Consider the following 24,250-nt stretch of genomic DNA (forward strand, 5'->3'; position numbering starts at 1 on the left):
ATTGAATGTCATATTCTTCAAATAAAAATGTTAGATGCTCGTGGCTATTTAAATTTGTGGGGCTGTGTAAAAGATATGGTGTACCAAACCAAACGGAATGTGAAACTGCGGACGAAATGAGACAAAGGCTAATTGGTGCTTTCTGCGGAGGATAAATGACGAAGAGCATACACTATATCGCATGTGCATCGACATACTCGGGTACGGGCTGCGGCGGCGTTGTAATACACGGAGGTACATTTGAACACCGTATGTGAAAAGAAGATAGTATTAAATATTGGAAAAAAGTAATTATCTAAGAAAGTAATAAAATTGTTTGTAATATTTTTGCATGCATTTGATTTATTTGACATTTATGCGTCATTCATACATCATTGCGATACTGTCAACGATCGGAAAAAAGTGTAAAGTCCCGAGCTTTCCCGACGGAGATCCTTAATCTAGCCGTCATGTGCACATGCTATAGGGTTATCACCACAGTTAAAAAGTAGTATTTTTGCAATTTTTATTTTTTACTCAATTAACGATTCTTACCATTACCAATAGTCTCTGTATCACTTAAACGACCTAATACTTCCGGGAAGGATCGTCGTGCCTTTCCACCCTGTATAGGCGAAGTGAGAAAGACGTATGATAGACAAGTAATTGGAAAAGAACTCGCACAGATCAGACTGAGTATGTAGGTTTAAAACCTGCTGAAGGAATGTGTTTTATTTGTATTGATGGTGATGCTGATGATATCACTTACCATTTGATGGTTGGTGGAGGATGTCCCAGCACTTTCACTTCCATTCTCACAGGGAAGCCTTCGATAACCTTTGCCGGTTGCAACTCCGCAATGAACGCTGGCTTCTTCTCCTTTTGTGCAACCTTGAAAGAAGGAATAGTCCATTAAACATTAGAAGAGGATAATATTTTGTAAATTTTAGCAGGTGCACACTTTACGGCGAATATTAGTTACAAATGGAGGTCGATTCTGAAATGCATAACTTGATAAGTTCGGCTGTAAGAGGCACCCTTAAACTTGGAGAATGTGATGATTGGAAGAATAGGTTCACGTCTAAGTAAAAATCTTTAAATGCTATTGCTTTCGTTCGTGCATCACAAAATCCATCCACAATCTTAAGATAGAAAAAATAATAAATAATTTGAACTAGAGCCCAAATGCAGGTATACTCAGGAGATTTTAGGACCCGTTTTGTAAAGTTTTAATTTCATTTGTTTTATCCAATAATGTTTCCAATATCGTTATACAATGGAATCTATCCTTTCCTTGCATCCATGCCCAATGCCGATTTTTTAAAGGTTTATCAAAATTCGCCGTATTCACAATCATCAGGACTTTTGGCGGTCTTACTAACCACCAGAAACACAACACTAAATATGACAAAGTTGCAGGCATCACTAAAAGATGCCTACGGTACCTCGACTACCGCTTCGGAACTGATGTCCCCAAAAATGTTGGTGACAGTTAGGCTGTAGATGCCAGCATCTTCTAAGTCGCAGCTGTCAGCTACAACCAGACCGATAATACCGTGATTCTGCCCAATTTTGCCCTGCAGGGCGAAGTTTACTGATCAAGTTCCCAGCCAGAAAAAAATTGCGTATGAATGTTGGTACCTACTCCTCAAATTTATTCTTAAGACAATTATCATACACCTTCTTTATTCCACTAATCTGACGAAACGATTATTTTGCCATTTGACGACCAGATCAACTAAATCTACGACTTTGAGAGTCACCAAGCTTGAATTAGTAACTGTAAAAATTTTGCAGACGCAACCATTTTAGGTTAAGAGCTGTCTTCAACCAGTTCAGATGCTTAACAGTTACTGTCTTTATTCCAATTCAGTTGTTTTTAAAGACACTCACCTCAACGACGTTTATTATCAACAGTTAGGCCATTGATACCGGTAATAACCTAAGATTCATAAGTAGCATACCAATCAATTTACCTACCTGGTCTATACATGGAGCGGTCTTCACCTAGAGTCCTGGCTGTTCTGATAAAATTTAAGCTAGCAAAGGTGCTACCATTTCAGTGGTTTCACCTGATGCTTACCTCAACTTTGGCCTTGGAACTGATGTCTCCAAGCTTATTGGTGACAGTGAGGCTGTATACTCCAGCATCTTCAGGCTTGCAGCTGTCCACGACCAATCCGATTACGCCACCTGGCTGGTTGATGAAGTTGATCGCTTGAGATGGACGGATCGGGTGACCTGAAACCACGAAAATGAATCCGCTTGTGTTAAAAAAGTTAACATTGAGATGAAAGATTTTCGGACATATTTTTTTTTAGTCTCACTCCCACTGGGTAGTTATTACTTTATACGCTAGGTAACTAATACCTACTTGGCTATTCCAGACAGTCCCCTACAGCTCTTTAGATTTATTTTTTAAACAACTAGCTGGCAAATTTTTGATTATCAGGCCTAAATTAGTTCCTAGCATTTTGAAAAGTGTTAAAAGAGTGTCTTTCGTATGCGACATGCTGATGCAATAGTCTTTCTACTAAGAGCATAATACTAACCATCCTTGAACCATTTAACTTCGGGTGCAGGGAAGGCCATGACGCGTGCCTCCAGTTTCAAGGGCTGCCCGGCTACTGCCTTCACGTCTTCCAGCTCCTTGCTGAATGAGGGCTTGCGGGGCGTCGCTGTAACAAAATGGTAAGATTGGTCTTGGTAACCAAAGATCCCATTATTTCGCTGTAATATCCTTGTGTGTTCGTTAGTGGGCTGCTTATAACTTTACCAATTGTTGGCACTAGGTATTGACATGAAATATCAAATTATATTAATTATAAGTTCAATGCACTAGTGGCGCGTTCTCCATGTGGCTTCTAGTCCCCCGTTTTAAGTCCAATTAAAGAATTGAGGGATCAACTTAAGAAGAAGAGGTGCCGTTGTGTCTTTCTAGCCATTCTAAATAACCTATCGGATTGCTTTACCACGTCGCTCTGTTCATACAGTTAGGTTTCTGGTTTATTGTAATCTTACGAATTAAACTTACGATTAACAGCGACAGCACACAGTGCAGAGTCGTCGCCATTAGGGTTGGAGATTACTAGTTTGTAGGCTCCGCAGTCTGATGGGGTCACCTGGTCGATGGTCAGTTTGACCGTGCCGTCGGGTAAGGCGACTTGCTTAATGCGGGAGTCGGAGGGAGATAGCTCAATGCCATCTTTGAACCTGCAAAAGTAAATAAAGATATGTGTATTAGTTAACCAAATCGACTAAGTCATAGTGATCGGCATTTGCTGCGGGGCAATTTTGAAAATACGAAAAACATCTACCTAGACAACATAGTTGTCTTAGAATATGGGAAGACGTGTATAATTCATAGTTAGAAAACTCTAAAGTACAGATTAGTGGCTCTTATTTACATATTTGTGGTTCAAAATAAAAAATAGGACTGCCATCCAACTTGGCCTTGAGTTCCAAAAGCTCGCCTTCGTCGACGTATTTCTTTCGCCTTTCCAGTCTGTGTGCGAACCCTGGCGCGGACTGTGCAAGGGAGATGGCAACATTTCCAAAGTACACTGATCAGAACTCACCATTTGGCTGTAGGAATGGGGCTGCCATCTAACTTGGCTTTGAGTTCCAAAGGCTCGCCTTCATCAACGTCCTTCTGTCTTTCCAGTCTGTGTGCGAACCCGGGCGCAGACTGCGAGAGGGAGATGGGAGCTTCGCAGAACGCTTCCCCCGCCAAACTTACGGCGCGGACTTTGTACTGGTCAAAAAAAATAGACAATTATTTCATCAGTAGGTAGGTAAGTACTAACAATTACTTTATCAGTAGATCATATTTCAGTACAAGAAAATACACGAATGATCAATTCATGTGTTGACGTAGGCACCAAATACGCCAAAACTAAAGCACAGTTAAAAGGACAAGATGTAAGGCCGCACACTTCTCATGATCTTAACAACACTTCGTAATATCTTTTAAGTTACTGTAAATTGTAATACAAACTGAAGCCTCTTATTAGCAAATTTTTACTAGTATACAAGTGTTCTCACGATGTTTTTACAAGCAACATTAATAAATGCATAATAAATATTAAATGCAAGAAGTTTCATACAACTCCAAAGAAACCACCACGGTTGGTCTGGTCCTTCCCGTATTTGGGATATTTTTCCTCAGTTACCACTGTCATAATATTATAACTTAACGTACTCGTAGCCTAGTAAATTATCTATTTATTCTTACTTTTCCAGAATCACTAGAATCAAAGTCCTTAATCTCCAGCTCGCTATCCACTTGCCCCCCAACCTCCGTGGTGATCTTATGCCTCTCATCATTCTTGATCTCCTGGCCGTCTTTAAACCAGTGGACTTCGGGCTTGGGCACGCCGTCGCAGCGCACCTTGAGGGTTACGGTTTCGTGGTCTTTGACTGTTTGTTTTTGGAGGGGCTTGGTGAAGACGGGCTCTCCGGCTGGATAACGATAAATTATTTCATAGCTATTATAACAGGCTAGCAAGTTGCAACCTAAAGCGAACGTTACTATAGTATTTTTCTAACGGGAAGAGTACGCTGATAGATGTCATCTCCATACAATTTATAACCTAAAAATGCCAAATATCGCAAAATTGTATTGAATTGAATCAGTGTACCCTTCCAGTTTGAAAAATATTATAGTATTTGATTTTTTTTTCGTGTAAGACGTAGATGTACTGTCATACTCCCAGCAAGCACATTTTCTGCGAGAAAAGATTTGTTCTCGATGAAAAAAAAGCAGTTACTCGCTTGTCGTTTTATCACCACAGGTTGTTTATCTGCACACATGTAGCTTAAATTCCACCTTCTACTACTTTATTAAAGTGTTTTGGTTTGGATTATGTATATTCTTTATTAGGAATACCCCCTTTACCCCACTAGGATAGATACTTGTGATTCTACATAAATTACCTAACAAGTAGGTCTAACTTGGCAATAATAGTAAAAAACTTACTGTGTACAGTAAGTGTAGCGTGTGCGGCTGTCTCTCCGATCTCGTTGGTAGCAGTCAACGTATATTTACCGCCATCGGCCACTCCAACCTAAACAAATAATTACAGTTTTAATATCATTTGAGAGTCTTGAAACTGTTAGATATGTGGTGGTGAAGACGAATGGGAGGAACCAGTTCCACAAAAACGATAACGAATGAGGTGTTGTGTAGAGTAAAAGAAAAGAGGAGTGCAATTCTGAATACTAGGTATTAGGTACTATTGAAAAGATAAGTAGAAATATTACTGAAGAAGAAGGAGATACAAGAGAGGTAGAGGCAAATGCAGCTAGGGGTTAACCTAACAAAAGTCCAAGAGCTGCCTTTGAAAAAGGATAGTCTAGAAAATACTTGATGACAATAATAATCACTCAACATGAATGTAAATAATCACTGAATATAACTTACTGCGGTAGTGTTAGTAGACAGGCTTAGTGTAACTACGACTGATATAAATTAACCCGACTATAAATGACTGACTTTCAGTATAATCGAAAATCAGAAAAGAGGAAGTAAGAGAAAATGCTGACCTTCTTGATGGTAAGCTGGAAGTTTTCGGTGAAACGATCTTCAACGATATCGATGTTCTTTACGGATGGCAGGATTACGACACCATCTTTGCTCCTGTAATGAATAAACAGCATTAGAAAACGTTGTATACCTAAGTCTTAAGATTTTTTCAGACCTACAAAAATATTCAAATGCTATTTTAACAGTGTTGATTTTTATTTCATGTTTTTCTTGATAGATCTGAATTCTTGCTTTCCTACGATAGGTATTTAAGAATTTGTGAAACGTATATACCTAGATAGTCAATAGTCATAATTCCTCACCATTTAACCTCAGCAATAGGGTTGGCATGGATGCAAGCGACGAATGTGATCTGCTCGAAAGGCGTAGTGGTTATGTCCTTAAAACCTTCGATCTCAGGACGCAGCAAGATGTCCAAACGCGCTGAGCTCTCACCAACGCCGTACTGGTTTTTAGCTTGGATGGTGTAGACGCCGGTGTCGGAGTGGCGACCTGGGGAGGATAATTTGATTGATAAATAGATGAAGTCAACGGAAAGATAATGGATTCCACCCAAATCAAACGTTTAAGAGAATTAAAGCTAATTAACAAAGCAAGGAACTATGAAACATTCCATTCAATAAAATTTAGCGAATGTTTAAATGGTGACAGACGGTTTGGTGCAACCAACCCTTATTCTGCCAGGCTGAAAGGGTCTTTGTAGTTAGAAGCACCAGATAAAGCACTAGACGATCGATGATCAGAAAAGTCTGGTTAAAATCGAATGCCTCGATAAAAACTATTTTAAACAAGACTTGGTTACGCAATACTTTTTATATATTATTTTCCCTGCACCTGAATGTTGATGGACGGAAAGCGGATGGTAGACCCAAAAAACGATGGATGGATTGTGTGAAAGAGGATACGAGAAAGAAAGGAGTGAGTTCTGAGGTGACAAAAGACCGAGGAAAATGGAAGAGAAAAACATGTTGTGCCGACCCCACATAACGCGGGATAAGGGCAGGGAGAAGATTTTCCCTGCACCACCTACACCATATTGTAATGCTCTTGTCTCCGCTCCCAAAGATTGTTTGGACGAGATCGTAAACTGTGTGAGGTATGGGGCTGTCCATACATTACGTCATCTATTTTTGCCGATTTTTGACCCCGCCCCCCCTAAAATCATCCAAAAATCATGCTTCTAATGACCCCGTTTCCTCGTACGTCATGCTACCATCATCCGATGTCCAGACCCCCCCCCCCAAATTTGTAATGACGTAATTTATGAATAGGCCCTATGCAATAAAGAATATTGTGTTGTAATACTAACCAGTGGGTATAGAAAGAGTGAACGTGCACTCCTTCAGCCCATGCTCGGTTTCCTTCGCATCAGCGGTCGTAACCACTGTAGCATCAGGGGTAAGTTCCACGCCGTTCAACAGCCAGGACACATGAGGTTGTGGATCAGCTGTGCAGACAGCCTTCATAGTGACTGGTTCGCGTTGCATCACACGCTGGGCTTCGAGGGGCGTGGTGAAGATCGGCTTGCGGAATTCGCTGACAGCTGTAGAAAGTAACATTAGGATTTAAATCACGTCAATTTAGTCACGAGTAACAGTACTAACAGTATAATTAACGGTGCCCGATAAGTAAAGGATGCTTGATATCTTTTTTAATGTTAAATACCTCCAATATGCCATGAATTAATATCATTTTTAAAATAAATTAATTTAATTCCACAATAGTAGGAATTAAGTTTTACTATAGCAAAAAAAGGCCGATTTTCCAATAAATACATATTTTCTAATAAAAGTTATTTACTAAGGTCTATATTCCATATCGTACTTACAAGCAACAGATAATTCAGCCTTCAGCACCTTCTTGCCAACGTCGTTGCTAATCTCACATTGCCATTTGCCACCATCAGACATGAGTAGATTGTCAATCTCTAGTTTGTAGACGTCCCCTTCGTTGGAGATGTGGACTCGCTTGCAGGGCTTCACTTCTTTGCCGTCGTGGAGCCAGCGCACTGCGTAACAAACGTTTTTGAGTATTCTGAGTAAAGCCATGTTTAATAATAATCAACAAAGAAACTTCAATGAATTGAAAATATCTGCAAATTTTAATTTAAAGCGCCAATTTTAAATAAAGAGCATTAAAAAAGAGGTAACTTGTTCAATCCCTTGTAGAGACTTCTAACTCCCTCAGCCGGGCTAGCACATGATTGCCGCGATAGTATCTCGCCGCGAGATAGACTACCCGTCCCTTTTTAATTAATACAGTTCGAAAAAGACGGGTAGTCTATCTCGCGGCGAGATACTGTCGCGCCAATCATGTGCTTGGCCTACTGCACATAAATTTTGTATGCAGCAATTGGGACACACATTATTGTACATAATTTAACGTCGCGCAATTTTAGGTAAGATAATATTATATCCAAACTAGATTTCTCACCACAAAAATCTTGACTGTTTACAAGATTATTAAGTTGACGGATTCTTATAAAAACTCTACACAATTCATCTCATAACGAAAGAGATCTATAGTTCGTTTTTTTAGCATTAGAAAGAATTTGAAAGAAGGTATAAGCGATCTTGACATGTCTTTTAATTGAAAAACGCTTTTTAAAAATCAGTAACTATTACTTATGAAAGCAGAAGAATATAAATAATCGTATTAGATTCATAACTGTTACATATTTGCCGTAACTTATTTTTAAAATGTGTTTTTCAATTAAAAGACACATAAAGATTGTTTACCTTATTTCTAATGCTAAAAAAACGAATTATAAACGTGCGTTGACTCGTACAACACATGATACAGTATTGACAAAATAGAGTGATATAAAACCTTACCAGTAGGTTTGGGTACTCCAGTGGCCGTGACTGAATAGCTTAGAGGGAGAGACTCGTACACGCTCTGGTCTTTGAAGTTGCTATCTTTGACTATGGGGGGTGCTGGAAGACAGAATAATAAGTATAAGATGATGTAGTAAAGGTTTGGAGTGGAGGAAATTTGATCGGAAATAATAATCATTGTAAATTTGGACGAACCAATCTAGATTGATTGATTGATTGATTTGCAAATCATGTAAGGATACAATTTAGTCGCAGGAGGTTTGAGAACATTTTATTTACTTAGAAGAAAACAAAAATTAAAGTATCAAATTTAAATATCACAAATGAAATTCATAAGGGGGAACAAAATTATTTAAGAGATAATCAGAAAACTAAAAAAAGTGAAATAGGGGTAGGTAATAATAATGTCATATAAAAAGAATGCTGAAAAGAAACATTGAAATAATTTGTACAATAGCCTATGCTGCAGTTTAATAAGATAAACATCGCCGCGAGACCCAAAGCTAGAAAAGCTTCTAAAAGAGAAAAAAAAAACATTATTTACAGTAACCCACATGTGTCGCTTATATACAGCAGTTATTGAATAAGTAAATGTAAAACTTACCAAACGTGTAAATGGTGTAGATTGTACAGAGTGTAGTGAGTTACGTACCTTGAGAGAAGGAAACCTGGCTTAACTTAGAAGCGTTAAATTCAAAAGCGAACACCATGCTACAGGAAATAAATGTTTACCTCAATGATGATCAGGGTTCCATAGCATGGAACCCTGGAGTTTCCGGAGTCTAATACCGCCGGCGCAGCGAGCTCCAATTATTAGTATGCCAGAAGGGAATGTTATTACGCATGCGTGCTAAAACAGACATACGACAATGCATTAGTACAATACACTAATCATGTTGGACGAAACGTGACTTTGATCTGCCATTTTCGCGACGACCACTGAGTTTTTTGAACTGTAGGATCTTTAAAAACTGTTTGGTGGGTGGGATGTAAGGAAAGTCTACAACTAACACTTGTAACACGATTATGAAAATGACAGATCTTCAAATAAAGCAATGTCTACTGTAGCTGGTGTTTTATAAGCTTTGATAAATATTTGTTAAACTCCCTAACATAGCGTAGCATTTGATAATAAGTTGTCTAATATCCTCATTTTTACCTTTTTCATCTTCCTGATTAAGTATATCATCTAGTATACTCCTTTGCCGTTGACTACGTCTCAAAAGCGCTTCTAGTTCGTCGTCTTCCTCTTCTACGGCGTGAAGATTTGGAACATGCTTTTTCTTCCGTTCAAAACTAGTTTCTGTTACATTTTTCGTTAAGTTATCTAAGTTCTTCAAGGGCGCAAGAACTAGTTCCTCCATTATCCTACTTTTGACATCTTCAATTTTATTTTCAATGTTTCTACATTCGTCATCAAACTCTCTCGAAATATTAATTAGTCTTTCTGTTATGTCATTTTCGTAGACTTTTTGTGAAGTTTCCTTGACGACAAAGGATTCCTCCCCATCATCAGCGAAATAATCTTCTTGGAACGATGATTGGCGTACGTATGAATCTTTGCTGAAAACTTTTCTAGTTTCATCGATATCGAATATGGATTTAGAAAGGTCTTCAATGGAGATTTCTCTAGACAGTGGTTCATTTTGCCAGCTAGTATCATCTTCTGAGACAGATCTAATAGACATGGTCCGATTGGATTGATGTCTGCCTCTAACGGAGCTATTCTCACATTCTGAATCTGTTGCTGGTTCCTCAATGATACCGTAAACGCCTCTACGTACATGATCCGGAATTGTGAACTGCCCAAGTTCAGTTAAAAAGTAACTGTGACTAGCAATCTCTTCTACTTCTAAAGATGTCTTATGTGGTTTGTTAGGGGGTATAATCCTTCTGCTAAAGTCGTCATCATCGTAATATACTGCGCTGGATGTCATTTTGTGTAACGTTCGAGTTTCGGCTGGACCTAACAGTTAAGATATTATTATGTGTGGTATGCTCTAATAATACTTTTTCTAAAGCCATGCAGTGAAATGTAATATGTACTTAGATAAAATGTGTTGAATACTAGTCAAACTAGATATTTTGTAATTAATCTGACTCCTTTAAGAGATTGAAATTTCTATATTTTGTCACAAGCCAACTAAGCATAGGTAATTTATATTTTGACGATGTTTCATTCAATTATATTTTTTTCAATATAAATTTCAATCTCGTTAAATAAATGTTTGTTTTTGGTGTTTTATGAATAACTGTAAAAGCTAACGAATCGAATTAAAAAATGAACTATGAAGTTAGAAATAGGAAGAGAAGGTAGGAAGCCTCGTACTGACCTGTAATGATCGCGCCGTGAGACCTGGTGCTACTGACTTTAGACATAATTATACTGCCATCATCGCTACTCTTGAAGGTTGTTACTGTTTCGAACACGCGGCCTAGAGAAGAACCACACTTGTGTTGTTAGAACACAGATTAAACGCATGCAACATTGTCATATCCAACAAAAAGTACCCAGTTTCTATTAAACAAAATTACATGCATGAATTAGGTATTGTCACTGGATATGTGGTTGGAAAAGGTGATTGAAGCTGTTTGGAGAAATAAGCTATAGTCTTGAATGTACCTTCACTTTCTGCACTCAAAGGTTCTTGAGCGGATTCCTTTCTAGCTTTTTTGGGAGTCACAAATTCTTCTTCCACGGGGATTTCTTCTATGATTTCAGGCTTGGTGACTTCTTTCTTACCAACTTGGCTCTCTTCCACCTCTTCAATGATCGGCTGTTTTTCTTTTTCATTGTGGTTTTCATCCCAGAATGATTTTTCCTCGGCAACTTCAGGTTCCGTTACCGATTTTTTAGCTTTCTCTGGTTTCGAATCATCGAGTTCTTTAGCTTTGGATTTTTTAGCTTTAGCACCATCATCCTCATCCCAGAATGATTTCTCCTCGGCAACTTCGGGTTCTGTTGCTGATTTCTTAGCTTTCTCTGGTTTTGAATCATCGACTTCCTTAGCACCTGGTTTTTTAGCTTTAGCACCATCATCCTCATCCCAGAAGGATTTCTCCTCAGCAACTTCGGGTTCTGTTGCTGATTTCTTAGCTTTTTCTGGTTTTGAATCATCGACTTCTTTAGCACCTGGTTTTTTAGCTTTAGCACCATCATCCTCATCCCAGAATGATTTCTCCTCGGCAACTTCGGGTTCTGTTGCTGATTTCTTAGCTTTCTCTGGTTTTGAATCATCGACTTCCTTAGCACCTGGTTTTTTAGCTTTAGCACCATCATCCTCATCCCAGAAAGATTTCTCCTCAGCAACTTCAGGTTCCGTTACCGATTTCTTAGCTTTCTCTGGTTTAGCATCATCGACTTCTTTAGCTCCTGGTTTTTTAGCTTTAGCACCATCATCTTCATCCCAGAATGATTTCTCCTCAGCCGTTTCTGCTTTTGTTTTATCTTTTATGGCCGCCTGTTTTTCAGCCACATCTTCTTCCAAGAGAGGTTTTTTCGTTTCTTCTTCTAATTCATTTTCGATAATTTCCTTTGATAGTCTCGTGTGTATTAATTTTGCTATTGGACATGAATAAAATGGTTATGATAAAATAGGGTAACATTCAATTGGGACATGTATTAAGGACGTCACAAATGTCTATGGTTGGTGAGGGGTAAAACGCAAGACTGAACGATATTATCAAACCAAATTAATCTCAGAAAAAATAATTTCCTCACACTTAACTAAAGTACATAATGCTTGACGATATCGCTCATTTTGGAGTCTATAATGTTCATATAGGTGCAAGAGCAATCCAGTCACGTGGATGCTTTAACTCTCTACCAATTCTATATGGTACTACACCACAAACTAACTCGTGCAGTAATGCAACTTCGACTAAACTCCAATTCATTCTATGTTAATAGTCAAACTACTGTACCTACGTAAGATTTGTCCTGTGAGCCAATGTTGATACATTACCAGTGTTGTGGTGTGTATGTGTGCGTGTGAATGGACCTCAGTCTTGATATGTGGGCATTATACCATTCTGAACCACCTTACTTTAATTTTGTTTTGATATTTTTTTAAATAAATGATATCATCAAATCCATTATATGATTGAGGCATCTAAATACTCTTTTAAAAGTTCAAGGGCTCAATTTTGAAATATTTACACTACAGACAACTATTTGCAGTTGGTTTTCCAGTTACATCTAAAATCCAAAAAGGGTCCCTATCTCATCCAACCATAAATTTGAATTCAAATTCAATCATAACTTCATTTGTGACGTTCCATGGGAAAAGGTACCTTATGAGGGTTTCTAGTTTCGGAGATATTAAATGTTTTGTAAAGAGGTGAAAAAATGCTCAATTTTTTTTTATTGTGTGATCTGAAACCTTAATGCGTAACGTTTGTTTACCTGTTTTTATTTTTGTTATAAGTTAGTTATAAGCCTAGTAATGTCGTCTCAGAGTTTAGTAGAAAAGGTACCTTATGGAAAAAAGATTGAAAATTCCCAAAAAAACTAGTCAATACGGGAAAAGAAGTTTGGTAGAGAACTGTATTAGCATTCTGCAAAACTAATTTGATAATTTCAGTTCTGGTTGGGGCGCCTCGCAAATATTATAACCGTACATAGACCGACATCACAAATCCAAGTAGACTGCTATTATACCAAAGTTACTCTCGTCAAGTCTTTCTTAACTAGAATAATCTTCATTTGGTTTGGTCGCATGCAGTAAATCAGCCATTGGTTTGCTGAAAAATGCCAATACCCGACGCATTACCTTATGGAATATCTGAGGTCATTGAACCTCAATGCCGCTTATCTTCAATAGCAACCGAAATATATTATTGATAAGAAATAGACGATTTATACCATCTTAACCCCAAAATATTATTAGTTTATCCTAACTGTTCCATCATCATCATGCCTCATCATGTAACTTGACCACAAGGTACCTTTTCATTACATACAAATGATTGGTCTTTTTTAAGATTATTATGACGAAGAACTAATTAAATTGGGGGCAGTTTAATGTAAATTAATATTTTCTATTCATAAAAGATAAACTATAATATGATTGATATTTTGTAGTGATGTATTATTAGATTTATTTCCATAAGGTACCTTTTCGTAAATGTATGGAGCAAATACTGTTATTGTTATGTAAGTTTAAAGTGGCATAAGGGGTTAAATATAGTATTTAGTTGGGGTTTTAGGATTTATTTCATTTGAATGACAGAATTTCTTTCATATGTGCTCAGAAAAATTGATTGTGTGTCACATTAAAAGTAAAAATATTCAATTTTGTGATTTTATATGAAAAAGTCAGAAAATACATTTTCACCTCTAAATCGGTATTGTTTTTTGCTTAAACTGTCTGTCAGTGTCGTTTTCTAATAGATAAAATTTAAATCTTGAGAGCTCATTGCAATCAATCGTGAAAATGAAATAAAACTTTATTTTCAAGAGATTGGTTAGTATACACATAAATCAGTCGATATCAAAAGTTTCTATTTGCATTACAGAACAAGTCGCAATATTTTTTTAATCTCAGATATATAAGGCATTATTATTTGTAGTCAACTATGTAACTTACTTCAGGAACATAGTTTTTTAGGCGGCTAAACTTAAAACTTCTCTATCGTAAAGTTGCTCATTTCACAACATTATTTTCAAAAATCATATCTCTGTAACTACGCAACCTAGAAGGTTGATCTTTTGTGTTATCGATAGCTTATTTATTGTAGATTACTGGGGTATGCATAACTCCATACCCGCCATAAGGTACCTTTGACCGTGGGACGTCACATTTGAATTTTAAGACCTAAATCTTGTCAATAGAGTTGCTATTCAAATATACTCACTGTGTATAGTGACTGTGCTCTTGGACGATACGTCGCCCATCTCGTTCTCTGCCCTCACTTCATACTCGCCGCCGTCTTCTTCTTTCACTAGAGTCACTGTCAGATTGTAGTTTTCCAATCTGTAAAGAATATGAGTTTTTGCATTTGAAAAACCATTGCTTGACGAAAGGCCTGGTAATTTTGATTCCTGATTACTGATTATGAGTTCTGTTTAAGAACAGAAAAATGTTCCAATTTTGTTGAAAATGATGATCATGTTTCAAACAAAAGTACATCAATGGGTCCAGTTTAAAGTGGATCTAGGCTAATTTTAGGATATTACAAGATCTCAATGTAAACATGGTCTGTTAGTCATGGTTTTAGTAGTCTTCGTCTTCGTCAGAAATTTGGGATTCAACCTCTGTGTCCACGGTATTTTAGCATCTGGATTTCCCTGGATGTTGCTTTACCTCTGGGTATCCCTCTCGATCTTAATTCCATCTTTGGACCACTTGAACTTAGGCTCAGGGCAGCCCTCCATCTCGACTTTTAGCTTCGAAGTCTAATCCTGGTCCAATTTTGGTGATACAGGGTTCTCTGGAAGTTTTCTTACCTCTGGGTATCCCTCTCGATCCTGATTCTCGCGTCAGTGGTGATCTCCTTGCCGTCCTTGTACCACTTGACCGTCGGCTCAGGGCAGCCCTCCACCTCGACCTCCAGTTTCAGGGTCTGGCCTTTGTCCACCGTCATGTCGACGAGGCTCTTAGTGATGCGGGGTTTCCCTGGAAGACGACATATGAATAACGATTTGAAAAACTGTCATGGCTCCTCTACACGATGGGCCATCAATGTCATCATAATGGATGGGCCAGCGTGTAAAGAGGGTAGTGGTGGCGGATGGCATATGATATGGCGCGGCGGGATGGCGATGGGATAGCCACGGTGTCGGTTTTTCGTCCGCACATCAAAGGTAGTGGGCCGGCGATGTTGCGTACGCATCTACACGTGGGACATTCCTTAGTGCGTGCTCTCAACCATCGCATGGCCATCTCGCTGGTGCAGCGCTGAGCCATCATGTAGAGGAGCTATCATAAAGATTTATATTGGAAGGATTGTCCACTACAATCACTGGTTGCTACGAGGTAAGTTATATTACTGAGCAAGCGTTTACTCTTCAGAATAACACAAAAAAACTCACTCTTCACAGTAAACGTTGCCTGGCAGGAATCCTCGCCCAGATCATTGGAAACCTTGCAAGTATACTGCCCCGAGAGTTCTGAAGTCACCTCCTTGAGAATCAGCTTGTGCGTGCTGCCGTTGTCTACGCGGCTGTACACGGATTTCTTCTCGGAAATTTCTACGTCACCTCGGTACCTGGAGAATAATTGGTGTGATCAGAATCGGACAAGTGAAAAGGTGTTTGATAATCCTTACCATCCAGTACGGATATGATGGTCGTTCTTGTCTACGTGACAGCGTGATAAAACAATATCCGTCACTTTCAATCGCAATCTGTTAAAAAGTGACGGATATTTTGTCACGTGGATAAAAGCCCATCCATAATAGGCCTGCTGGATAAATAAATTTAAAAGTTTTCTATACGATAGAAATGGCCATGATCTGTCCTCCTGACTGGGATTCAACCGGTGTCTTTGCCATACAGTCCTTGACGTATCTCCCGTAACGACATTTGATTGAATACAAGAGCATTAGCTTCCAAGATTTTAATAGATGATCAAACGAACTTCTCGAGCGAAGTTCGATCACTATTATATGAGTCGTTTCATTCGAAGATATAACATTTACCAGGTAGTCCTTTAAACCTACAGGCGACTTTTGCACTATATTAAGAGACAGTTATTTGACTATTGAACTGATTTTTAGTTCATTCATTCGTTCCCCCACCCTTCCCGTTCGTTCTACCATCATGGTTGCTCATTATCTTTAGAGAAAATGCAAAACTTTAAAATTTGGGGTCATATTAGGGTAGGGAGGGTTATTATATCTTCGAATGAAACGACTCATATAATAGTGATCGAACTTCGCTCGAGAAGTTCGTTTGATCATCTATTATATTTCGTTCGTTTCATTCTTCAGATATAACATTTACCAGGTAGATGTTTAGAGTCTTAAAGTTTTGCTTAGGTGGAATGAAACTATAGATAGGTAAAAAATCGTATTTTTATTTAATTTTTTGACGTGACCCTATTAGTCAGTCTAATATTAACATTTATTCATATTAATAAATCATCTAATTATGATCAATAATCTTATTATCTAAGGATTGTCACTTGTACTCGGCAAGCAAACAGATCTCGCAAAGAGTCCTTCATCCGATAGTGGCCTATTATAGAACCGCGCAAACGACGTAGACGCCGCGGTCCAGCCCGCGGTGCGGCGGATAGTGTCGACGCTGACGCCGGCGCGGCTCGCGGCCGACGTGGCGGCGTGGCGCGCACTGTGCGCGCTAAACACTGTAATGTCAATGCCACTCTCCGACAAAACATTTTTAATCCATCTGCTGATGGTCTGAGAAGTTGCAGGCCTATGTGGAGGTTTGTATGTCAATAACAAATTTCCTATACCATCAACTCTCTTATTTTTTGTTACAAAAATATAATCTCTGAGAGTTGTAGCAGGGCATATAGACACGTTATCTTTAAAATATGGGAGGAAGAGAACGGGTTGCTCTCGTCCGGCAGCTGATGTTTTGATTATGTCAGTAATTCCAATTTTGACACCGTTTGGGGAAATAACAATATTTTCGATTTTTATAAGCGCTAATGTTTGAACCCTATGCGCTGTGCATATGGCCAGTAATGTCACTAATTTTTTCGACAGTTTTTCCAGGCTTATACTTGTATTGGGATACCAGTGAGAAACACGGTTTAAAACAACCTGAGGGTCCCATGTATGGTTATACTTGGGACCGTTCGGTCTTTGTTTGTAGGCACCTTTGAGGAGGCGTTTCACGCAATCGTCCGAACCGACGTTGTCTCCCAATAACAAGGATAAGGCTGAACGGTGACTATTCAGTGTGCCATATGCACAATTTTTATTAAATTGTTCTGTTAAAAAAGACAATATTGACGATTTCGGGGGATTTAAAATTTCAATAGAATTAACGGTGCAAAATTGCCACCAGAGCTTATATGTAACTTCGTATTGCTGTATTGTTTTGTCGGAGAGTGATGCCAACATCAGTGTTATAGCCTCTGGTGGGGAGCCTCTTCGACTGAAGGACTGTTGCAGAGCTTCGCGACCCCCAGGGTAAGCCCCTTGTGTAGGGGGTGGCAGTCCCTGTAATGGGAATGAAGCAAGTTTTTATTCGGGTTGAGAAACATTATCTCCGAACTAAGGAGGCTCCGCATTAGGGGAAACCACGGTTGCGATGGCCAATAAGGAAACACTAGGATTCCATTTGCTTGATCGTCTACGATCTTTCTAAGGCATTTTAAAATTAACGAAAAAGGGGGAAAGGCGTAGAAATATTTTTCACCCCAGTTAATCGTAAATGCGTCGACCGCTATCGCATCTGGGTCGGGTTTCCATGAAACGAAATTTTGGCATTTGGCATTGGAACGAGAAGCGAATAAATCTATTGTTGGTTTACCAAACCGTTGTACTATAGACTCAAACGCTCTGTCTGACAGTTCCCATTCGGTATCCGGGTTAACTATTTTTCTAGACTCTGGATCCGCAATGTTTTCTTTTGTATTTATATATGATGCGAAGATCAATATATTTCGCTTCTCGCACCATTGCCAAATTGTACGAGACAAATCGTTTAGGTGTGGAAACTGTATGCCCCCCATGCGGTTTATATAACTTATGGCGGTCGTGTTATCAACTCGCAACAAAATTGCACAGTTAGTCATATTTTTAGCAAAGCTCTTTAATCCAAGGTAAACAGCCAGCAATTCCAAATAATTTATATGAGAGTCCCGTTCCGAAGATTTCCACACGCCTTTAATCTTATTTTTCCCGCAAACCGCACCCCAACCGGAGTTGGATGCGTCACTGTAAATTTCGAGTTGAAAACTAGGATATCTCATGTAATTATTTGATGTCATAATATTGTTTAACCACCAGTTAAGATCGTCCAATATGGAACAAGAAGGTTTCATTTTGGCGTCAAAATAATTGTTATTTTTTAATAACTCGAGATATTTTAGCCTTTCTAAGGTTTTCGTATAAACCCAACCATATTTAACAGCGGGACAGGCTGACACTAAAACTCCGATGAGTTGTGAAAAGTCTCGAATGGTACATTTAGACAGCCCTAGGAATTTACGAACCAATTGTGCAATTTTATTTCGTTTATCATCGGGTAAGGCAATGGTCAAATTTTGGGTGTGAAAGTTAAACCCTAAAAATTTACAAGTTTGTTCTGGATGTAAGGAACTCTTATCATAATTGATAACAAATCCTAAACATTGCAATAGCTTTAAGGTTTCCTTAACATTATTTAGACATTCTTGAAAGGTATCTCCTATGCACAGAATATCGTCCAAATAAATGACAGACTTACAGCCTCGAGATCTCAAATTAGATACCACTTATTTCATTATCTTTGTGAATACTCTAGGAGCTATAGATAAACCATACGGCATTGATGTAAATTCGTATGTCAGATTATTAAATTGAAATCTCAAGTACCTTCTGTCATTTATATTTATAGGTATAAGCAAGCAAATATGCTTCTGTCAAATCTATTGTGGCTAAAAAACCATTTTGAGGAATGAGTTTTGAGGCCGTGCGATAATCCTCCATCTTGAAATGACAGGGAGCAATAAATTTATTGAGACCTTTTAAATTTAGGATAAAACGCTTTCCTCCGTTAGGTTTTGGGACAAGAAAAACCTTAGATATATATTGGTTTTTGACTTTAGGGCACTCAGATATGGCTCCTAAATCTAACAGCTTTTGTATAGCCAATTTCATATCAGCTACTTCACTTTGTTCGAGCGTGTTTGATGGAACAAATGTTTGTTTTACGTCCGAGTTAAATGGGATTGAGTAGCCATATCTGACCCAATCTAAAACCATGTCGTTCGATGTTATTTTTAGCCAACAGTTATAAAAATGACTTATTCGGCCGGCATGTACCTGCGTTACGGTGCCTGGGCACGTGTCTTGGTCGCAGGGGATGTCTTGGCCGGTTGTGGAGCTGGAAACGTCCGACGGGTGTAATTCGTCTGCCTGCGAGCACCTCTCCGCCCCCCCCTGTTCGACGCGTAACGAGGGGGCGCTGACCAGTTTCCCGAGTACGACGCTCGACTTGTCGACGGCTGTGCAGGCGCGGGTTTCTTTGGGGACGTTTTCTTGATTTGGAGACCTTGTTTTTCAATGGTCTTCGCTGCCTTGATTTTCTCGGACAATTTATTACCAAACAGGGTATCATCACGTTCTGTGTCTTGAATAACTTGCAAGAACGTCTTATCGAGACTAGGTGTGATAAGTTTTATGCGGCTTTGAGTAGATGACGCATGAAGGTCACACAGAATACGGCAGCCGTTGCTGAGGTGTTTCATAGCTTCGATTCCGTTGGAATCTACACATTTAATTAGAATATCCATGGCCTTATTGACGGCAGCGATCCCGTGGCCAAGTTGTTGCTGCGCTGCAGCTAGGTTTTTGTCTCGGTTTCGGACCATATCGGGTACGGCTGCTGAAATCTCCACGTTTAGTTTTGGTGCTTGTAGCAATCGACAGTTGTCGGGAACCAAATAGTCTTTTCGGATTTTATCTTTGGCTTCATTTGTCATACCTTTTTTGAGTAACGGTAACCAAAGTTTCGATAAATTATCGTGGATTTTTTCGCCATACTCGGGGGTATCCTCGGTCGATTCTCCGAGAGCCAGCAGCATGTCCGGGTCAAGCTCGGGTTGAGCTGACGACATGGGTAAATCTGCCTGATTTTCAGGTGCAGGAATCTCGTTATTATGGTCCGGTATCGGGACATCACTATTATGTTCCGGTACGGGATTTTCGATGTTTTGCTGTGGTTCCTGTATAATAGGATCATGAGCCGGTACGGAACCATCTGGATTTTCCATTACAACATCTAAAACAAAAAAAGAAGTGATTATTACATTTTATGGAAAATATTTTCTCTTGGGGGTAGGTTGAGAAAAAAAAAAAATTGTGTCGCAGAGTAACGCGCATCTACTGAAGATTGCGCGCATTGTTCTGCTTATTTGCATCGTTGGAGACTCGCGGTCAACCCCGATAGTTATATGATCATAGTTAGAGACTCGCAGTCAATCCCTATGTCGGCTCATTTTAATCACTTCTTAACACTAAATAATAAAACAAACAACTTACCTTCATCTTCCGATGAAGACGAATCATAAATGATCCTGTATCGTCTTTTATGATCTTCAAGTCGTTGAATTTTTTCACGGTAATATTTTAACTTGTCTTTAGCTGTGCGCTTCGACATTTTTGTAGGTAATAATGTCGTAGCCGAGGAGCTAAAGGGCGCGTGCGCTCGTCGCCGTGCACGAAAAAAGAATGTGAGCAACCATGATGGTAGAACGAACGGGAAGGGTGGGGGAACGAATGAATGAACTAAAAATCAGTTCAATAGTCAAATAACTGTCTCTTAATATAGTGCAAAAGTCGCCTGTAGGTTTAAAGGACTACCTGGTAAATGTTATATCTGAAGAATGAAACGAACGAAATATAATCGTTTTTATCAAACAAAACGTACCATTTAACTTGAGGCTCAGGATACGCCACCACATCGACAGTCAACTCCACATTGGCGGCACCTTCAGCCGCCACTGTGTCTTTGAGTTTCTGCGTGAAGATGGGAGCGCCGCGCACGCGCAGGCTGCATTCGTCCGTGGCTGTGCCGTGAACGTTGCGCACCTGGGAAAAATCAGGATATTTATTAGAAGACTCAGCATGGTTTTTCGTTTCATCTATTTGATTTTATTTTGCGTTACTAATTGATGATATTTGTTTCTGACTCATGTTTGAGCCCCTGGGCTGTCTACAATTTCTAATAGACTTCGCATCGGTGTGGGATAGGTAATACGGTACTTAGACAGTTTTGTGGAATTCATAATGGCATTCAAATGGAAATCGTGCAGATAGTTTACAGACAATTATCACAAAATATTCGACACATTAGCTGTAGCATTCATGTTAATATACGTACTAAGGGGGGTCATGAAAACATTTAAAAACACTGCATTAGATGATTAATCCAGGTGGCATAGTGTTGCATTTTTTATACCTACCTAATTTAAGAGTAAAACTATAATCGGTTTTAAAAATACATCGTCACATCATACGACATACGGCTGGAAAAGCTTGAATATTCAGAAAAATTAATAGAAGGTTAAAATTAATAAACCTACCTCGCAAGAGTATTCTGCAGAATCGGATCTGGCAGCCGAAGTGATCACAAGACTGTGCGCCGAACCTGATGATGAGAACTTCACAGTTGAAGACTCCTGCAGTTCTTCTTTGTTCTTGAACCTGCACACGTTACATTTTTATGAAATTTAGATAGAGTACTTAAGTGATGTGTGACTGGTTGACCGGAAGATCAGCGCTGACTTTTGGGTTAGCATTACCTATGCTGAGTCGGGACCATTTAGTGGTAAACTATTTATTTATTTTATGTTTAACTTTCTTTGTTGTTCTTTAGTTGTGTATGTTATAGTTTATCACGAATAAATGCGATGATTATGATGGTTGGTTACTAATGGACAATGAGAGGTTATAAGGCAAAACGTTGCTTCCAGGACAAAAAAGAAAGTCCTAAATATACTGAACTGACAAATCAACGGCCGCACACAATTCAAAAATTGACAATTATTTTTGACAGATTAATGTGATCGTAGAGTGAATTTGTTTAGATAAGAACCATACATATCTAATTTCTGAATTCAAAAATTGACAATTATTTTTGACAGATGAATGTGATCGTAGAGCGAATTTGTTTGGATAAGAACCATACATATCTAATTTCTGAATTCAGATGCGTTTGCGGGCAATTTCATTTTAATGTCAGTAGACATCTCACGCGCAGAAATCAGTGTGAGCAAGATGCCTCATGACTAGAGTATCATTGCATCTTATGCCATCAATCAGCGTAAACGATTAAGGTCATATCAAAACAAGATGAAAACCTTAAAAATTGTTAAATTAGAATAGGACTATTACAATTGTGGCCACTTACCGCCTTATTCATAAACGCGCTACAAATCTCAATTAGCTAATACTCGTTTGTCTTTATCCGTCATTTTGACTTATGCATTTGTAAGAAAGGGATAAATCAGGCCCGTAAAGTTTTATGAATAAGGGGGTTACCATTTAACTTCCGGCGCTGGTTCAGCTTCGGTCTCAATTTTGAAGGTAACGGTTTCCTTCTCGTCACAGGTCTTGGTCTCGCCAAGTTTCTTGGTGATCTTGGGTGCGGATGTGATGTGCCATTGCCAGAAGTCACTGCATTGGTTCACTTCGTTCCTAGAATACAGAAGTTTTATATGGTTGTAGGTTGTCTGATTTGGTACGAGAATTGATTCATGGACGGATTGACGTTGGTTTACCTTTACCTACCTAAAATACTTATATGATAGTCTTTCATTCTTGAAAGTGGATCATCATTAATTTTGCTTGTTCGAGTGTCGTTATTTTGGACGATAGCATGTCCTACCACGGACGGTTGTTTGACTAAGTTATAACTTAAAGGTATATATTTAGTTTCCAATTTCATACGGCTAGCCTATGAGTTTACACAAGATTTCCTAGAGAATTAGAGAAATAAATCTTACTTAGCAACGACGGAGTAGGAGCCACTATCAGTCAGCTTGGTATCCTTAATGGTGATCGTGTAGACCTCATCAGACACCTTGACGATCTGGATGCGCTCTGAGCTCTTGATCTCCACGCCATCCTTGTAGAAGGACACTTCTGGGGCCGGGGTGCCTTCGATTTCGATGGTCACTGTGTGGGTGGCAGATACCTGGAGAAGAATAGTGTTTCGTAATTTTCGTTTCATTATCGTAGAAGTGATAGTTTCGTTATCAAATAGCTTCTGTACTTATACATATAATCACGCCTATTTCCCCGAGGGGTAGGCAGAGACCACGGATTTCCACTTGCTACGATCCTGACATACCTCTTTCGCTTCCTTGACTTTCATTACATTCCTCATACACGGTCTCCGGTTTAGGGTGCTCTTGACCTTCTTCAGCATTTCCCCGATCTGATCAGAGAAAATCCGCCAAGGTCTACCCCTTCCAACTCCCGCTTCTACTTTTCCCTGGCCTCCCTTGGCAATGATTAAATGAATATAAGTATGAAGTTCCTTACCGAGCAAGTCTGATTCTCAACCTTCTTCTTGATCTTAGGCGCACCCTTGACGACGAGGTGCAATGTGGCAGTATCTTCTCCAAGCTCGTTGGAGGCGGTCACGTGGTACGTGCCGGCATCTTCGCTCGTCACGTTCTTGATCACAATGGACATCGTCTCATCGTCTTCGTAGAGGAACCTGTTAACGTTGAATACGTTGGATAAATTCACTATCAAAGTATGCTGCAATATATCTAGGAAAGTTGACTTCAGAATAACAGATAGAAATCCCAAAACGAAAACTTCCACAAAATACTATATTGAAAGATTGTAAGATTGATTCGCACTTCTCGCTTTCGTTTATTGCAATGAGGAAGACCAGCAAAAGCTTAGATTATATTTCGCTGGATTCTATACGATAACAAAAATAAAAGATAGGAGGTTCTTAACTAGGTATGCAAACGGATTGTGTTTCCCATAAAGTAGCTTTGTTAGGCTAGGTTAAGTTGCAACTTTATCTATGTTTAGATTGTTTAGTTAGGATAGGTACTTACTTGTGCCTAGCATCAGCTTCCACGACTATTCCTTCCTTCTTGAACACGATTTCAGGCTTGGGATAGCCCTTGCATGTGAGCTCTATCATGGCGGACGCTCCGATGGATACGATGGCCTCTTTATGTTCGATCACGAGTTTAGGCTTCTCGGGCTCACGGTGGAGCACGGTCACGGCACCTATTGAGGA

The 24,250-nt window shown here is 39.1% G+C and overlaps 2 protein-coding genes across 5 annotated transcripts in view; both read right to left on the bottom strand.

The window, feature by feature from the left end:
* LOC134790145 (obscurin) overlaps positions 1–24,250 on the bottom strand; it is a 93,449-nt gene that overhangs the window by 18,476 nt on the left and 50,723 nt on the right. For 2 of the 4 annotated variants that reach the window (XM_063760936.1, XM_063760935.1), the window contains 24 exons: positions 24,063–24,240; positions 23,530–23,707; positions 22,989–23,179; positions 22,525–22,680; positions 21,567–21,687; positions 20,912–21,072; positions 15,395–15,570; positions 14,810–14,978; positions 14,218–14,336; positions 10,985–11,923; positions 10,695–10,796; positions 9,521–10,327; positions 8,359–8,460; positions 7,353–7,532; positions 6,834–7,067; positions 5,827–6,016; positions 5,524–5,617; positions 4,958–5,045; positions 4,214–4,440; positions 3,558–3,733; positions 3,014–3,192; positions 2,532–2,657; positions 2,063–2,220; positions 749–870 (listed from right to left, as the gene is read on the bottom strand). In XM_063760936.1, the coding sequence (XP_063617006.1) occupies positions 749–870; positions 2,063–2,220; positions 2,532–2,657; positions 3,014–3,192; positions 3,558–3,733; positions 4,214–4,440; positions 4,958–5,045; positions 5,524–5,617; positions 5,827–6,016; positions 6,834–7,067; positions 7,353–7,532; positions 8,359–8,460; positions 9,521–10,327; positions 10,695–10,796; positions 10,985–11,923; positions 14,218–14,336; positions 14,810–14,978; positions 15,395–15,570; positions 20,912–21,072; positions 21,567–21,687; positions 22,525–22,680; positions 22,989–23,179; positions 23,530–23,707; positions 24,063–24,240 (5,173 nt within the window). The remainder of the gene's footprint in view (positions 1–748; positions 871–2,062; positions 2,221–2,531; positions 2,658–3,013; positions 3,193–3,557; positions 3,734–4,213; positions 4,441–4,957; positions 5,046–5,523; positions 5,618–5,826; positions 6,017–6,833; positions 7,068–7,352; positions 7,533–8,358; positions 8,461–9,520; positions 10,328–10,694; positions 10,797–10,984; positions 11,924–14,217; positions 14,337–14,809; positions 14,979–15,394; positions 15,571–20,911; positions 21,073–21,566; positions 21,688–22,524; positions 22,681–22,988; positions 23,180–23,529; positions 23,708–24,062; positions 24,241–24,250) is intronic. The other 2 variants (XM_063760937.1, XM_063760938.1) reach the window with 2 other exon arrangements.
* Positions 17,361–20,304, bottom strand: LOC134790197 (uncharacterized). Its single transcript, XM_063761028.1, has 2 exons — positions 19,306–20,304; positions 17,361–17,496 (listed from the first exon to the last, which is right to left on the bottom strand). Exon 1 carries the CDS (start codon positions 20,253–20,255, stop codon positions 19,311–19,313), a length of 945 nt encoding a protein of 314 aa, XP_063617098.1. The 5' UTR covers positions 20,256–20,304; the 3' UTR covers positions 17,361–17,496; positions 19,306–19,310.

Source organism: Cydia splendana, chromosome 4 (assembly GCF_910591565.1).
Source record: "Cydia splendana chromosome 4, ilCydSple1.2, whole genome shotgun sequence".
Classification (NCBI taxonomy): Eukaryota; Metazoa; Arthropoda; class Insecta; order Lepidoptera; family Tortricidae; genus Cydia; species Cydia splendana.

What these genes read in the sequence shown, in the direction of transcription:
- LOC134790197 (XM_063761028.1), bottom strand. Translation starts at nt 20,255, where the DNA reads ATGGAAAATCCAGATGGTTCCGTACCGGCTCATGATCCTATTATACAG.